Source organism: Lampetra planeri, chromosome 46, assembly GCF_965212315.1.
Source record: "Lampetra planeri chromosome 46, kcLamPlan1.2.h2, whole genome shotgun sequence".
In the NCBI taxonomy this organism is placed as follows: domain Eukaryota; kingdom Metazoa; phylum Chordata; class Hyperoartia; order Petromyzontiformes; family Petromyzontidae; genus Lampetra; species Lampetra planeri.
In genome coordinates this window covers 8,242,334-8,260,201 of record NC_136152.1, presented here as the reverse complement: position 1 = coordinate 8,260,201, position 17,868 = coordinate 8,242,334, and the positions used below count along the sequence as shown (strand labels likewise).

Sequence of the window (17,868 nt, the reverse complement as noted above, 5' to 3'; positions counted from 1 at the left end):
ATGTAAAACCTTTAAATTTGGATTTTAAACTGGGTAAAAATATTGAAAATAAAAAAAATTGTCCAAAACCTTTTAAATTATTATTTTATCAAGGCAAATAATCATCTCTTCTCAGCTAAAATGGATATTTCATAAAAGTATAAGATGATTTCCCTGCAACTGTGACGTACAGTACAGGCCAAAAGACGAAAAAAAGGCTTTGTGGTTCACTGTCAGACGGTGGAAGGAGTCACAAAGTGTCCAGGGTTGAGTTGTGATGCGAGACGGTGCCAGGACGAGGCTCACACTCTTGGCCTTGTCCAGGTATCGCTTGTAGCGCTCCTCCATTGCACGCATGTCCCTTTCCTTCTGCTCCAGTGCGGCCTGCAGCTCCTCCACGCTCGGGGCTACAGGGGGCAATGGACGGCAGCAGACGACGAGGGGCACACTGAGGATGGGAGAAACGACGACGGGGAGAGACCCATACGACTGACCGCCAGGCTACTCGGCCCACGTCACTTATGTATGCAGCAGTGGGGAATGGTGGCACTGTCCTGCCAACCCAGGTTTGATTACTGGCCACAGCTGACATCAGTGGCAAAGGATATCTGAACCAGTTCTGGGGCCCCGCTTTCGTAATCCCGCAAAGATCATGTCAATAAAGTATGGACAAACAACCCCCATGACATAAAAGAGCAAGGGGCCATATAATATTGAGTAATGTTTTCACATCGGGAGTGGTTCCGAATGCAATCAAAACCTAATTTATAATCGACGTTGGGTTTGGCCATGTAATTAATGACCTCTCATCACACACCTCTCACCATTCCCGCTATGACAATCAAGTTCCTTCCCGACTGGTCACACAAGCATTGCCTTTTATACCCTACACTGCTAAAGTCGACAACTCATGACCCACCTCTCCCCACCTCATTGCAATATATCGGTTTAATGTCAACCACTTACCACTCTCGGATCTGCATTCCTGAGAAGTAGGTTCACATCAAGAACTCTAAATTACAAAAACAGACGCCGAATTCTTTGACCCCTGCGGATGGGTGTCTCAAGCACGATGATGTTTTGCATGCAATGGGCACACCCCTTCAAAGGGCTGGCACACCGGCCTGTGTTACCACTGTGGTGCAAGACTCCGCTGTGTGGCGTGCGAGGGAGACTCCTACACGCAGGGTTCGCCTGTGGCTGCAGTCCCTCAATGAGCGCTCGCTGCATCTTGAGCTCCGAACTCTCCTCTGCCAGTTTCTCCCTGGGACAAGCAAGACCAGACATGACACCAACTCGAGAGGAGATGACAGACAACATGTCCACACATCGGGCCATCCTTTGTCGCAAGGTATCGATTCATCTTCTTGGTTCTTTCGGTAAAGTCACGTAGAAGGGAAGTAATAAAATAATGTATGGAAGAGGTACGTAGATGACACTTTTGTCATCTGGCCACATGGCCGGCCTGCTCTAGACCAATTTCTCGACCACATCAATTCTATACACCCAGCCATCAGATTCACCATGGAAGTCGAAAAAGATGGCAAGCTACCCTTTTTGGATGTCCTAATTAAAAGGAGACCTGATGGTTCAATGAGCCATTCTGTCTACAGGAAAGCCACCCATACGGATGCCTACCTAAAACCGGATTCCCACCACCACCCATCCCAGAAGAACTCCCTAATCAAGACTCTATACCATAGAGCCCAATGCATCTCCGACCAGGAACACATTGCCAGTGAACTCAAACACGTACGCCAAGCTCTTAAGGCTAATGGTTACTCCGACTACACAATCCGAAAAGCCATCACTCCAACCATCAAGAAGGATCCTGTTGATGAGCCTTTCAAAACCATCACCTTACCCTACATTGCTGGGGTCACAAAAAAAAAAAAGCTCTCCAAAATCATGATTAAACACAAGATTCAGGTCGGATTCAACACAGTACATAAAATCCGTGATCTGGTCCCGTCTGTAAAAGACGTGGTTCCAGACATACAGTACCCTGGCGTCTACAAACTAAGTTGCCTCTGTGGTAGCAGTTACATTGGAGAAACCAAACGACATGTCTCGGACCGCATCCGTGAACATAAAGCAGACCTGAAACACGGTAGGACAAACACCTCAGCCGTGGCAGATCACTGTTACAATTCAGTGGGCTCACATGACATTGACTTCTCCAAGACAGAGGTTCTCTGCAAGCCATCTGGCTACCATGAGAGATTCGTTCATGAGGCGATCCACATATACAAACACAGAGACAATTTCAACCGAGAAGATGGATTCTGGCTCAGCAATCATTGGAAGGACGTAATAAACCATTTCGGATCTTAACTGATTGTTGTTCACGTTTACGGTGACTTTCAGACCGCAGTCCACTCACTGGCATTAACTGTGTATCTTGTGTTCTCCACAGGGAATGCATTATTTGCTCCGCTGCAGGTCTCCTGCCACCGTTCTCCCATTCACATGTTTCATTGCTTCTACATACTATTAACATTCCCTCCCTTTGTTAATGCTACCCCCTGCCCCTTCCCTTTGGTGCTGCTGATCCTGCATAATGCATGGACATAATATGACTTTGAAACCCCCCCGCCCACCTCCTACGCATTTCCCATGAATATGCTGAATTCCTCTTGATATGCACATTCTTCTGTTAAGGCGCTCTTCTTACACCTCCAACTCAGCTTATATATAAGCTCCTAGCTTGGCAGTGTCTCATTCTTCACCTGAAGACGGCTGCTTGCGTTGTAGCCGAAACGTCGTGAGAATTATTTTATTGTGTTTTATTTTTATTATTTTATTACTTCCCTTCTACGTGACTTTACCGAAAGAACCAAGAAGATGAATCCCTGCAGTCACGAAAGCTTTAAATCGAAATTTAAGGTATCGATTCTCAACCTCCGCATTCAATCGTCATGACTCGCGGTCAAACCTTGCTTCGTAAATTCATGCCATCTTGCCCTTGCAGTGCATGTTTTTCAGTTTCATTTATTAGGACTATCCCTGTGAGCCATGCGGCTCTTGACTCGGGTGCAATCGCAACAAACAAAAACATGAACAAGAAACATCTTAAAGTGACTAGACGCAACAAAAAAATCCAGGAAAAAACAGCAAAAGTCTTCCAGAAAAAACACCGTATTTCAACGCTGTGTTGCAAAAATGCCAGTGGGATGCAAGTCAAACAATAACAACCATAAGACAATTTAGATTAAAGTTATCAGGCTAACTCTGTACTACAACAAACATGGCTAAACCAAAACGTTTTCAAAATCACCAAATAAAGATATAAAAACAATGTAACAGTGATCATAGGAACTGTGATTCAAATTTAACAATAAACGATATACATGACATGTACGACCAAACTTTGCAGCCATAGCTGGCTGCATGAGTCACTCCATAACAGCAGGAGTATCAGTATCAAAAATTTTCAATACACCTTTAAAGATCAGCACACTATAATAAAAACTCAAGATCATACTTTGCAGCAGTCATCCGGAATGATACATTTGATTTCAGGCCATCTGAATAGCAGTGGCAGCTACGGGTGTACAACTCCTCTAGAGCAGTTTTGAGTGAAGATCTCACAGGTAGTGATCCAAGTTGCGGTTTATTGGCGATAGCATTCCATAGGCTTGCAACAATTCATTGCGATGTACCATAGGCTTGCAACGATTCTCCGATTCATCAATCAAAATAGATGATCATGTTCACGATGCATGCCAAATTATTTATTATCAGTATCTTGGTAAGCTTTATAGCGATTGCATGGAATGTATAAATTTAAACCAATTTCTGAGGTGGCTGGGTGCCTCAGAGATCAGAGCGCTGAGCGTATTCCACCAAGGATCCGAGCTGTAACGTGGGATTGAACTAGCCTTGGTTAGGCCGGGTCCTCCGGTCCAATCACTTGTGGTCTCAGCCTGGTGGCACCAACAAATGCAAAATTCCAGCTCTGATAACACTGTGTAACAATTTTTTTTTGTTCCTGGGTAGTAAGTGTTATTTCCTAATTGGTTATGTCAGGGGTGTCCAAACTTTTTGCAAAGAGGGCCAAATTTGAGAAAGTGAAGATGCCCGGGGGCCAATAGTCCCTTCCGACATTTTTACCACAAAAGTTACGTGAAAACACACTGTTATAAAACAATTATCATTGTCACAATTACCTTTATTTTTCAAATGACAATGTAACCAAATATAAGCCGCTCAGGCAGACGTGAACAACTCTAAATACACAATTCTGCCTTTCATTCAGTCAGATAACATTGAACAAACTGTATAGAATACTTTAAATTTCCATGAGTTAAATATATTTGCCTCATGAGCATTTTAAACAAGAGTTATAAGTAATGCAAAGTGGTCTGTTATCATTAAACTTTAAAACAAGTGAATTTTGTCTTTTACAAGATCTTTCAGAAAGCAGGAGTTTGTGTCACATCTACAGGTACATAACATCAACAGTTATAACCAAATCTCATTCAAGAGTTTAATAAAAACAAGTGCCATAAGTCCAAGTGCATTAGTGTGCTTTAGGCTTTTCACTGTTAATAGTGACAGATGTTACCGTTCAAAACACTCAATTTCAGATTGATCAAGGAACAGATAACTTGCTGACACTAATGAGAAGGGTGATACTGAGATCTAGATTTCAGTAAAGAGACCAGGTCAGGCTTGAGGGCAGTGGTTGAGATGCATAAAATGCCACACAATTTGGAGTCATTCATCCTTGACCTAAATCGGTTCTTATTTAAGTTCATGACTGAGAATGTTTGCTCACACAAATATGTAGAGCCGAATAACCACATAATTTTCTTAGCGAATGACCGCATTTCTGGAAACCTGCTTTTGTCCAGCTGCCGGTAAAAGTCAACAAGAGAACACTGCTGGTGTTTCCCGCGGCACTCATCGTCAAACTGCAGCTCAATGAGCTCCAGATGCAGCAGTGGAGGAGCATCATCAGGGTCCATGGAGAAGAGAGAAGAGAAAAGCAACATGTCCTTTTCAATAACTGCAAAGTCCCGAAAGCGTTTGTTAAATTCCACAGAAAGAGATGCGATAGCTGTTGCATAACTCTTCATTTGCGCTCCGATCTTGTCCTGTGAGAAACTGTCAATTACCTCTTTCAAAGCTGGGAAGTGCGCGGTGCAGGGCTCTGTTTGGGACAAGTGTCTTTGGAAAAGTTGCAGTTGGGTTCCAAAGGCCTTGGTGTGAGCATATAGCTGGCTCACCACTGCATCTTTCCCTTGAAGATTAACATTCAGCGCATTCAGATGCTTCGTTATGGCAACCAAAAAAAGCCAGATTTACCAGCCATACAGGATCGGACAGTTCTTCCATTGGTTGTCCCTTCTCACCCAAAAAATGTCCAATTTCCTCTTTGAGAGAGAAAAATCGCTGCAGTGTGGACCCCCGACTTAGCGACCTCACATCGTTGATATATTATGTCACCGTATTCAGCCTGGATGTCACGCAAGAACTGCTGAAACTGTCGGTGGTATAGAGCTTTAGAGCGAATAGAATTGATTGCCTTTGCCACTGGTTTCATATCATCGTCAAATTTGAGATGTTTGGCGCAAGAGAGCCTGCTGGTGAATGATACAGTGAAGTTTAATATCGTTACCTGCTTCTTCGCTGACTTTATTTCAGATCAATGTGGACAATCCACTTCGCTCACCAGCCATGGCAGGTGCACCATCGATAATGATCCCAGAAACTTTACTCCATGGTAGTTTCATATCATCAACAGCTTCACAAACAGAAACGAATACATCTGTTCCTCTGGTTTGCCCTTTAAGGCTTTTGAGGTCAAGCAGCTCCTCTGTCACGTTCATGTTGTCATAAACTCCTCTTAAAAATAAGTAGTTGTGCAGTGTCAGATGCATCGGTGCTTTCATCGCAGGCTAATGAGAAATAGTCAAAAGCCACTCCCCTGTCCCCCAGTTGTCTCGGAATATCTGACGATATGTCCTCAACTCTCCGTGCCACAGTGTTGCGTGCCAGGTAAACATTCATAAATTCTTGCTTCTTCTCGGGGCAAATGTTCTCCACCATTTTAATGACACAGTTTTTGATAAACGCACCTTCAGTAAAAGGTTAGCCATGTTTAGCTATTAATATGGTCACTTCGTAGCTGGCTTTGGTGATGTTTTCCTTTGACTCACAGGCCGGCGTGAAGAATCGCTGTTGCGATGCCAGAGCAGCTTGAAGTTGCTTTACTTTTTCAGCGCGGTCACTCCCTGTTAGCTTGTCGTATGTTGTAGCATGTTTAGTCTCGTAGTGTCTCTTTACGTTGAAATCCTTAAACAAGGTATCCGTCTCTTTACAAATTAGACAAACACAATTTCCTCGATTTCCAGTGAAGAAGTATTGTAATTCCCACCGCTCCTGAAAGCGGCGGCCCTCACTGTCAACTTTTCTCTTTTTTTTTGCAGTCGCCATGGCAGAAATGATTCGAGAAGGGTTCGCGGCACGGATGCAAAATTAGAGAGCATTAGAATGGTGCTGCCACCGTGTGGCGGAAAGAGGAATTTATTTATTCTGACAGAGCTAGCGAGCCATAAATAACACATTATAAGACCGAAGCTGCGGGCCGTATGAAATCTGCCCGCGGGCCGGACTTTGGACATGCCTGGGTTATGCCTCAAAAATACATAAAACGGCTATTATTCCCCACAAACTTTGCTTTTGTGACCAGGAGAGTGATATTTTGAAATGTACCTATTTTCCAGAACATTCCAGATAGATGCAGTGCTGAGTAAACTTGGAGTAACTTCTAGAACATTCTAGAACTTTCCAGTAATATAAATAGTAGTATATATACAGGGGCCTTAAGCCCACCAGTTCAGTTTAGTTCCAACTGACTAAGTGGATACATATCTGCATTTTTCTGAGATGGCATCAAGAGGCTGCAAGCATCCAGCAGACGCATTTTGCTATGTCTGCGGCCAATTTATCAAGACAAAAAGTGCCCAGGGTTTGTCGGAGATTAAGACAAACCCTGGACACCTCATTTCACCGGCGAGCAATGCAAAAAAACTCTGGAAGGTAAGATGGACAATTGATGCTCGGAATTTTATGTTATAAAATGTTAAAAACATTTAAATAATAAAAGTAAAAAAAAGTATATATATACATTCATATAAATATATGAATGAATATATGACAATTTTTGCGAGAATCTCTTACACATTTAGTCATAGGTGAAATAAATGTATTTTTGTAGAATGGTACAAAGGGGAAAAGAGAGCCATGAAGTTCGCTATCTCAATAATTTGGCGGGAACCCACTGACCACTCAAGCAACTGCTACTTCTGCATGGTGGACCCTTCCAAATGTCGGACTGGCAAGAATGCACCTGCCATTACATATCCAGACCTTCCTTCATCCATCGCCCTGGTGCTACACTGCCATGCGCCTCTTCATTGACAGCTTATCCAGGAGGCTCAACGCCATGCTGCTCCATAATGGTAACAAGTACCCGTCTCTTCCCCTGGCTCACTCGGTGCACTTTAAAGAGGATTAAAACAGCATCAAGACCTTGCTGGATGCCTTGAAGTATGATTAGTATGGCTGGGAGGTCATCGGAGACTTCAAAATGGTGGCATTCCTGATGGGTCTCCAAGGCGGTTTCACCAAGTTTCCCTGCTATCTTTGCCTTTGGGACAGCAGGGACACCAAGGCGCACTACCACAGGTGGGACTGGCCACAGCGGACCGAGTTCTCTGTGGGGAGGAACAACGTCAAGTGGGAGCCACTGGTAGACTCCCGGAAGGTGCTGATGCCACCACTGCACATCAAATTGGGCCTTATGAAACAATTTGTCAGAGCTGTAGATAAGGAGTCGGCAGCCTTCAAGTACCTTCAAGACTTCTTCCCTAAGCTGTCTGAGGCAAAGGTCAAAGCCGGTGTCTTCGTCGGATCACAGATAAAGAAGATCCTGGAGTGCAATGAATTCCCCAAGAAGCTCACTAGTAAGGAGAAAGCGGCTTGGAACAGCTTTGTCGCAATGGTTCGGGGCTTCCTGGGCAATCACAAGGTCGAAAACTATGTGGAGCTGGTTGAGACTCTGGTGAAGAACTATGGCACAACGGGCTGCAGGATGTCCCTCAAAATCCATATCCTTGATGCTCATCTTGATAAATTCAAGGAGAACATGGGAGCGTACTTGGAGGAGCAAGGCGAGCGCTTCCACCGGGATATACTGGACTTTGAACGCCGCTACCAAGGACAGTATAATGAGAACATAATGGGAGACTTACAGTATAATCGTTACAGAAAGTGACTTACAGTATAATCGTAAATCTCGAAAATCTACTCACTTCTAAATCTTTTGTAGTAATTTTTGTATTACTTTAGTATAAATACAAGTTAATTTTGATTCATACATTGCTTTTTTCTGACTTATGTGAACGAAAAGACACAAATTCGCCCGTTTTCTCATTGAAAATAGATCAATTTAAATATATCACTGTCCTGGTCACAAAAGCAAAGTATGTGGGTAATAATACCCATTTTCCATACTTTTTAGGCATAATCAATTACGACAAAACACTTCCTACCCAGGAACAAAAATTGTGTTACACAGTGTAATTAAAATATCCATCGTACAAACTTGGAACACTGAACTCACATGGGCAGCGTGTGTAGAGGAGAGTGCGTCCCCTGTCGTATAAAGAATGCAGCTATTCTCTGACACACTGGGCTGCACTGCTTGGTGAGATTTCCCAACGCATTATTTGTCTCGGAGCATGACACCGACAGCGCGGGGGGAATACATATAAAAAAAGGCCAAATATAACAGTGAGAATGTTATTCTGTAACTGTTAGGCCTATCACTAAATATTAAGAGCAATTACATTCAAGTAACATCTCTCAAACCCGGACTCAAGTAACTGGAATTCAGAGTAAGCCAGAAGGAAGGCTACTGGAAACAAATAAAATAAAATACAACCTCCTATGAGACACTATTCTGGTGGTAGGAGATGAAGTGCATATAGGCAATAGAAACTTTAAAGATGAATAGTTATCTGTCACATGGAATTTGGCAAAGTCATGCCCTTTAATTCCATAAGCTAACATGGGGGGCTCTCGTTAATTTGAATTTAATAAAAAAAAAACAGGGATCACAACAGTGACAGTGGTGAGATAAAAATTTGAGGACTCACAAGTGTTCTTCAACTTTCTTGGTCAGGACGATAGACTGTGGTGAGAAGCAAAGAGAGAGTTAAATAAGCCGAACAAATCAAATGTTATTTTGTCAAAGGAAACTCAAAGCAGCAAGCAGGCCACAAAATGTGACATCATGAGCAATCACTGCAGAAACCTTATTCCCAAATGCAGCCTCCTCACCGTGGCTACAGAAGTGATCATTCTCCAATAAAAGTTTCAATAAAAAATGGCTGGGAAGCACTGGAGGATTGGGGGGCTTAGGGGAGAGGAGTAGGAGCTAGAGGAGTGGGGGGCATCTACGAGAGGGGGTGGAAGAATTGGGGGACAAGGAAGAGGGGCTGGAGAAGGTGGGGGGGGGGGGCTAAGAGAGAGGGGGTGAGGGGGGGGGCTAGGAGAGGGAGGGGTTGGGGGAGTGGAGGGGATAGAATGAGAAGCTGGAGGAGTTGGTGGGGGACAAGGAGAGAGAGGGGGAGGATGGGGGAGTGGGGGGCGGCTAGGAGAGAGAGGGGGGCTGGGGGATTGGGGGGGGGGCTAGGAGAGGAGGGTCTGGGTGAGCCCCCCGCTCACCCAGATCCCCCTCTCCTAGCTAGGGAGGGGCTGGGGGAGTGGGGGGCTAGGAGAGAGAGGGAGGGGCTGGGGGAGTGGGGGCTAGGAGAGAGAGGGAGGGGCTGGGAGAGTGGGAGGCTATGAGAGAGAGGGAGGGGCTGGGGGAGTGGGGGGCTATGAGAGAGAGGGAGGGGGTGGGGGAGTGGGGGGCTATGAGAGAGAGGGAGGGGGTGGGGGAGTGGGGGGCTAGGAGAGAGAGGGAGGGGCTGGGGGAGTGGGGGGCTATGAGAGAGAGGGAGGGGGTGGGGGAGTGGGGGGCTAGGAGAGAGAGGGAGGGGCTGGGGGAGTGGGGGGCTAGGAGAGAGAGGGAGGGGCTGGGAGAGTGGGAGGCTATGAGAGAGAGGGAGGGGGTGGGGGAGTGGGGGGCTAGGAGAGAGAGGGAGGGGCTGGGGGAGTGGGGGGCTATGAGAGAGAGGAAGGGGGTGGGGGAGTGGGGGGCTAGGAGAGAGAGGGAGGGGCTGGGGGAGTGGGGGGCTAGGAGAGAGAGGGAGGGGCTGGGGGAGTGGGGGGCTATGAGAGAGAGGGAGGGGCTGGGGGAGAGGGGGGGCTAGGAGAGAGAGAGAGGGGATGGGGTGCTAGGAGAGAGAGGGAGGGGCTGGGGGAGTGGGGGGCTAGGAGAGAGAGGGAGGGGGTGGGGGGCTAGGAGAGAGAGGGAGGGGCTGGGGGAGTGGGGGGCTATGAGAGAGAGGGAGGGGCTGGGGAAGTGGGGGGCTATGAGAGAGAGGGAGGGGCTGGGGGAGTGGGGGGCTAGGAGAGAGAGGGAGGGGCTGGGGGAGTGGGGGGCTAGCAGAGAGAGGGAGGGGGTGGGGGAGTGGGGGGCTAGGAGAGAGAGGGAGGGGCTGGGGGAGTGGGGGGCTAGGAGAGAGGGAGGGGCTGGGGGAGTGGGGGGCTATGAGAGAGAGGGAGGGGCTGGGGGAGTGGAGGGCTAGGAGAGAGAGGGAGGGGCTGGGGGAGTGGGGGGCTATGAGAGAGAGGGAGGGGGTGGGAGAGGGGGGCTAGGAGAGAAAGAGGGGATGGGGTGCTAGGAGAGAGAGGGGGGCTGGGGGAGTGGGGGGCGTGTGAGGCCGTGTGTCTGGGAACACGCGAGGCTCTCATCTCTGTGTAGTGTTGTACAGACGGACTCTTCAACGTCTTTTGTAGCACACACTTTTATTCGTCTTATTAACACAGTCCCTATGCACTGAGGGGTATACGGTCCCCTCACCCGTTACACTCAGAACGTACAAGCCCCCGTACCCTACAGGCTACTTAATATCCCGCTCTTTCAGTGTCCTCTGACTGGACCTGATAAGGGCTGGAGGGCTTGGTCCAGGGTCCTAGGCTTCTTCCGCCGTCTTGGGTCTTCGTGTAGTCGAACCCCCCCGAGAGCTCTCAGCGCTCTGGCTTTATACTTGTTCGTGGCCGGGTTGTCCAATCCCCGGCCACCTTGTGGAACCCTGTGATTGGTCGTTCCCAATATGCTTTTCGATCCCAATTCACCCTATCTGACCCTGACCGTTTGGTCACGCGGGAAAACCTTGTTTACGGTCAGCTCTCACAGCTTGTGAGACCCTGACCGTTAGTTTGAGCGGGAAAACCTTGTTAACGATTTGCTCTCCGAGTTTGTGAATATCGAGTGGGTAACTCTACTACATCTGCATGATCCACCAGCACCATCTCCAGCAAGGGCAATAGACTAGAGCCAAGGAGTTGTTACTGCAACAAACCATTCGTTTTAAAGCTCTTTCATAAATGATGTGTTAAGGCCAAGGCATATGAAGCAGTGTTATTTAAGTTATGAATAAATAATTTTAACTAACTTGAAATTAATAAATAAAAACAACTGGAATATTAATCAACCAAAAGATTTTGATCCAAAAGTACTTAAAAATTGAAAAAGAAAATCACTGTGAACGTGGAAAGGAAAATTATAGTAAGAAACTGGACCCTGACTGAAACTTAAATAACACTGTTGTGGTGGTTGCTGTTGTTGCAGCTGCTGTGTCCCGAGTGGGTGACGGTGGCTCTGGGAATAGGACACGCGTCCGTTCATACTCACAATAGGCTGCCGGTCCATGCACAAGAAAGAGGCAGAGAGACATAAGCAGAGAAAAACAGAGACAAAATATAAAAAAAAATAAAAACAAAAAGCATTGTTAATAGAAAGATTTGGCAAACATTCATCCTGTGCTTGTTACGGGCTTAAAATAAAACAGGTGGCAACATGCTACACGTGACAGAGGAGTAAATAAAGCTCAAGAGACTTAATATGCGATCATTAGTTCTCTTCACAAAGTCGTGGGGAGGCAATTAAAACTGAGCTGTTAGGCATGGCACTAAGCATTCATTTTTTGCCAAAGCCATGTCACTAACGAACGAGGTTTTGACGAGGCAAGCCAATGATAGACGTTGTTAAATGTTTGGCAGCATTGGTAGGCGACGGGCACTCATTTCAGGACACATTCACGAAGGGGAGGAGGAGGCCTTAACTCGGCCCTCTTTAAGTGGTGACAGAGCCAACGCCTTCGACCGTGTTACCCGTGACTGACCTAACGCTACCTTGACAGATTAAAACCAGAGAAGTAATCCCACACAATTGGAACTGAGAAAACTTAAACAAATAATACACAATTAAATTGGCAACGTAAAAGAGAAATTATAAATAAAGGGTAAATAAATGTAAACCTAAATAACACCGGTGTCGATGAAAGGGGTTCAAATGCGGCCTTTGAGCTGAGCTGGCTTGCTCACATTATGCCTGTACACGGTGCACGCACCGTGTGTAGGCATGCATGTGTGCGTGTGTGCGAGAGCGAGCGAGCCGGTGTGCGTACGTCTGTGGCGCGTGCTCCCTGCTCCTGCAGAGTCTTCTGCAGCTCTTCCAGCTGAGCCTGGAGCTCCAGGACGCGCTGGTTCAGCAGCCTGCACCGGCACACGCACCACCACCATGACGGCGTCAATGGTACAATGGTGATGATGATTGGGATGATGGGGTTGGTGGCGATGTTACTATTGATGGCTCGTTCATAATGGTGTCCACGTTAGCAGTGTTGACATTGGTGTTGATGGTAGCAGTGTTAGTGCTGATGATGGTGTTGATGGTGTTGATGGTGTTTGTCTCCATGTACGCTGCTCTGTGATAATTTTGATGGTGTTTTTGATGTTTGTATTTACGGTGGTGGCACTGATTCTGGTGCTGAAAACGACTGATGATGCTGGTGTTAGTAAAATGGTGATGCTGGTTTTATTGATATCCATGTAAATTTTGATGCAGGAAACAGTAACATGCATATATAATGGATGTCATCTTCATAACTAAACTATTTATATCCTGGGGTATATGGGGTGTGTCCGGTAGGGGTAGCACCTCTTAAGCGGGAATAGTCACACTCCGAGTGGTTCGCCATCTCTAGTGCCTACTGGTACCCAGCTCTCAGCTCTGGCTCCCAGGAGTTGCCCGCACACGGCAGTGGCAACACCAGGTGAGGGTAGCCAACGGGTGTGGAACCCTTGGTGAGACAAGGAAATATTATTTGGGTCTTTCGGGAAAGCCACGTAGCAAACATCATCAGGTGATGATTGCTTGTGTTGTGATTGAAACGTCGTGATATTTTTATTATTTTTTCTATCTACGTGGCTTTACCTAAAGACCCAAAGAATATGAATTCCTGCAGTCACGAAAGCTTGAAGTCAAGATTTCAGAAGAGGAAATGCGAAGACTTTTCCCAGTGGAGTGGGTGGAAGAGATCACCATACTGTTTCAATGGCCATGGAGGCAGCTAGAGCAGAGTGTTATGGGGCCCTCAGAGCGATGGCAAGGCACTGAAGAACCCTCTAGTCATCCACTGCAACCGGCCTCGTCTCCAGTCATCTTGACTTCGTCTTGCCAATGGACTTTGATGGGCCAAGACGAGAGAGTGAGGCTGACGTTGGGCAACTCTCCCTCACTCTAATCCAAGTCACGAGCAATTCATAACATCACCCACCAACTATACAAATCATTCTTCACATGCTCTGGCGATGGGATAGTGACGAAGCAGGTGTGGATACACTGGGAGCTGTGGCCAAAGACCTGCGCACAGGCGGCTCAGGCCACAGGGTCATCTATCACTGGACAGAAGCAGCAATGGGACTAGGCAACCCCCCGAGAGATTGAGCAGCCCTGTTCAGGATCACACTGATCACCTCCCGAGTATGACGAAAGGGCTGGAAAAGGTGCGCTAAACATTGTCTGCTTTATCCACCCTGGCCAGAATACTATGTGGCTGGAGGAGATCCCACTTCACTTCTGCGGTCGACCCCTCAAAGAAATAAAGGTGACACCGCTCACCATTGGTACATGGAATGTGCGAATACTCTTGGACAACACCAGGTCAGACAGACCAGAGAGAAGAACAGCCTTGGTCGACAGCTTGTCAGGTACAACATCCACATGGCAGCTCTATGTTAGACTTAATCAGCAGGGGAGGGGCAGCTTTCTGAGCTTGGAGCCAGCAGCAACTTTTATTGCAGTGGTCGTGGCAGCGAGACTCAGGAGTTTGGTTTGCAATCAAGTCCGATCTCATCAACAAACTTGTGAGTCTGCCAATGATCACTTCTTGACCGTGAAACTCCCGTTTTAGGAAAATCAGAAAACCACCATTGTCAGTGCTTATGCACATTTAGAGTTCAATGACATATTTTATGAAGAGCTGGAATTAGCGATTACTGCTGTGTCAAAGACAGACAAACGGATCATGCTTGGTGACATTAATGCTTGAGTTGCCACTGATCATCAGACATGGTTGGGAGTCATCGGAATAAACGGAATTGGCAAATGCATAGTAACGGCCATCTCTATGAAAGACAACAGTTCCCGTTCTGTTGTAATGTGCACTGATGCCTACTTTATTGAGGGCGATATTGGCACATTAAATAAAGATTGACTGATGGAATGAAAACTGCTGAGCCTGACCTTCTCATCACCAACACTGTCTTCCACCTGCCAAATTGCTATAATAAATCCTGGATGCACCCCTGCTCCTAGCAGTGGTGCCTAATTGCCTACGTGATTACAAGGAGAAAGGACGGGCAGGATGTTCGAGTGACTAAGGCCATGTGTGATGCAGACTGCTGGATGGCCCACAGACTGATTGTCTCCATGCTCAACTTCCACATTTAGCCCAAGAGACGCTCTCAGGGAAAACGGGCTCCCAAGCAGCTTAATATCTCCAGGTTTACAAGAGAGCCCGTCAGGCAGATCTTCTATGGGAAGTGGGCCGTCCAACTGTTGCAGATAACACCGTTCTTTTCTCTAAACATCAGATTGTATCCTTCCAAGCACGATGCTATTGATGTGATTGACATCAATAGTAATTATTGTTGATGTTTTTAATGACGTTGATATTGTTATTGATGTTATTCATGTTGTTGATGTCGTGTTTGGTTTTGTTTATGTTTTTATTGATGTTATAGATGTTGGTGTCCACGTCGTTGTTCGTGATATTGATGTTGTTTTTATGTTGATGCCATTGATTTTGTTGATGTTGATTTTGATGTTATTGATGTTGTTAATGATGTTGGTGATGTTGTCAATGTTGGTATCTTCGAAGTTTGTAATGTAAGAATTGTTGTTTTGATGTTGTTTGCGAAGTTGTTGTCGATCCCGTTGTTGTTTGTTGTAGCTGCTGCAGCTCACCGGTTGTCGGTCTGTAGCACGCTCTGAGTGCGCGAGCTCTCGTCCAGCTCGACGCGCAGCGTGAGCACACGCTCGCTGTCCGCACCTTCGCTCTGCAAGCGCAGCACGCGGTTCTCGTGGCTCAGCCGGATCAAGCGCTCCCTGCACCGCACGAATCACACACGCACACAAACCACGCATCCCACACACACACCATGCATCACGCACACCATACACCACGAGCATCACACCGCACGCATCACACCACGAGAATCACAACAACCGCCATACGCCACTAAGTAGTGGTGACATCGCCACGACGCTTGTGCCAGGCTAGGTGCACCTTGAGACCCAGGTGCTCCCTACTGTGTCAACTTGCTGTATATTAGCTGCCCGGCGTTTCACTCGTTGTTGTGAGTGTAGTTTCTCTACCCTCCATTGTTGCTGGAGGGCGACTGCCTCCAATTGTCCAGTAGCATCCTTCACGAGCCTCCTCCACAGAGGCCGATCTTGACACCGCTGGTACCAGTCATCGGCAAGTCCACTTAGCTCCACATCCTCTTGTGCCACATCACTCCATCTCTTCCCTATCAGTGCCGCGCCTATTTAGCCCCCTCTATCCGGCCGAACAAACGTGAATAACTAGACAATTATCACAACACATGAATCACACCTCACGCATCACACCGTACATCACGCTGCGAGCATCACATGTATCACACACCCCACGAATCACATCCCACGCCACACACCAAGCGAATCACACCACACATCACCCCACGCGCATCACACAATTCAACACTACGCGCATCATATCAGGTGCATCACACCACACGATTTAAATCAGGCATATCACACGACAAGTATCACATCACAAGCATCAGACCAGACACCATGCATCACACGACACACCGCACATCATGCATCACACTACAAAAAAGATACACCGCGCACACACATGATAAGACTGTAAGAGCAGGCCTTGGGAGTCAGGTTGGAACTGTGCAACAGCTGCAAGCTTTGGCAAAGGTAGTGAAAGCAAAACTGTCAAGGGCTGTCAACATGTTCTTGACACCTCCACACTCGTCAAAGTCAAAGCGATTTCCTGCTCAAATGAGCATTGAAGCAGGGATCATCTTCTATTTACAGCCCTGAGCCACTAAGAAAAATTACATAATCCTATGGTAGGGGTCTCTTCTGTGAACAACCGCCATTGACTCCCCCACCAAATGGTCATCGTTTTACCTCCCCCCCCCCCCCCCCCCCGAAGTGAGGATCGGTTGAGTCAACTCCCAAACCAGGATTTAAACTCGCACCATTTGGATTGCGAGCCGCTCGCTCTGTCGCTGCCAAGCTAGTGGTTGCAGTTCGTGGCGTAAGGCGTGACAACGTTGGGGGGCGATAGCAACGTTGTTTAATTCCTGTGTGTTGTTGATTGGGCTGGCGGAAGGAGACGACCATATTGTTTGCACAACCGCAGACACACACACAAACCTGAACTCTGCAGGGACCATCTCTGCCTCTAGAGCCTCCAGTGAGACTTGGCTCCCATGGAGAATTCCACTGCCCTCTGTCAAAAGAGCAGAGGAAATGCAAATCAGTCGACTGCAACGGAGTTCTGTTAAAACACGGTAGCAGGAAGCCTACGATGCTGCGGGCAGCCACTACCTCCATTCTCTCTACCTTTCTACCCCATCCCCCCACACCCAACCCTCTCCGCCCCCCTAAGCTACGTTTACTTCGTGACCTCCTGATTCCTGCACACATTACGAATCCCACTGCTCTGTCACTTCCATCATCATTGTCTCCGTGATATAACATATTGCTATGAGGTAATTGCATCAAGTTATCTCTTGTTCTGATCACCTCACTGAGTCCAACTCTGTCCTAATTTACTCCTCCCAGTATTGTCTCCAGTTCAGCAAGGACTGATTCGCCAGAGTTCGTGTGTTGCACCTAGCAAAGGTCAATCCAGAAGGTGTCCAGTTCCTGCTCAGTGATCCCTGTGATACCTGTTTATACACACAGTGATCCCCATTACCACCCAGTGATCCCCATTACCACCCAGTGATCCCCATTACCACCCAGTGATCCCCATTACCACCCAATGATCCCCATTACCACCCAGTGATCCCCATTACCACCCAGTGATCCCCATTACCACCCAGTGATCCCCATTACCACCCAGTGATCCCCATTACCACCCAGTGATCCCCATTACCACCCAGTGATCCCCATTACCACCCATTGATCCCCATTACCACCCAGTGATCCCCATTACCACCCAGTGATCCCCATTACCACCCAGTGATCCCCATTACCACCCAGTGATCCCCATTACCACCCAGTGATCCCCATTACCACCCAGTAATCCTCATTACCACCCAATGATCCCCATTACCACCCAGTGATCCCCATTACCACCTAATGATCCCCATTACCACCCAGTGATCCCCATTACCACCCAGTGATCCCCA

General features: G+C 47.2%; 1 protein-coding gene across 6 annotated transcripts in view; it reads right to left on the bottom strand.

Moving 5' to 3' along the window:
• The window catches only part of LOC144733390 (protein Hook homolog 3-like), an 81,836-nt gene that overhangs the window by 11,933 nt on the left and 52,035 nt on the right, over nt 1-17,868 (bottom strand). For 3 of the 6 annotated variants that reach the window (XM_078615296.1, XM_078615292.1, XM_078615294.1), the window contains exons 14-19: nt 16,886-16,961; nt 15,413-15,553; nt 12,570-12,657; nt 9,147-9,181; nt 1,113-1,243; nt 286-386 (exon numbers count right to left, since the gene is read on the bottom strand). In XM_078615296.1, coding sequence (XP_078471422.1) covers nt 286-386; nt 1,113-1,243; nt 9,147-9,181; nt 12,570-12,657; nt 15,413-15,553; nt 16,886-16,961 — 572 coding nt within the window. Of the gene's footprint in view, nt 1-285; nt 387-1,112; nt 1,244-9,146; nt 9,182-10,890; nt 11,801-12,569; nt 12,658-15,412; nt 15,554-16,885; nt 16,962-17,868 lie in introns of those variants that run through there. The other 3 variants (XM_078615293.1, XM_078615295.1, XM_078615297.1) reach the window with 2 other exon arrangements.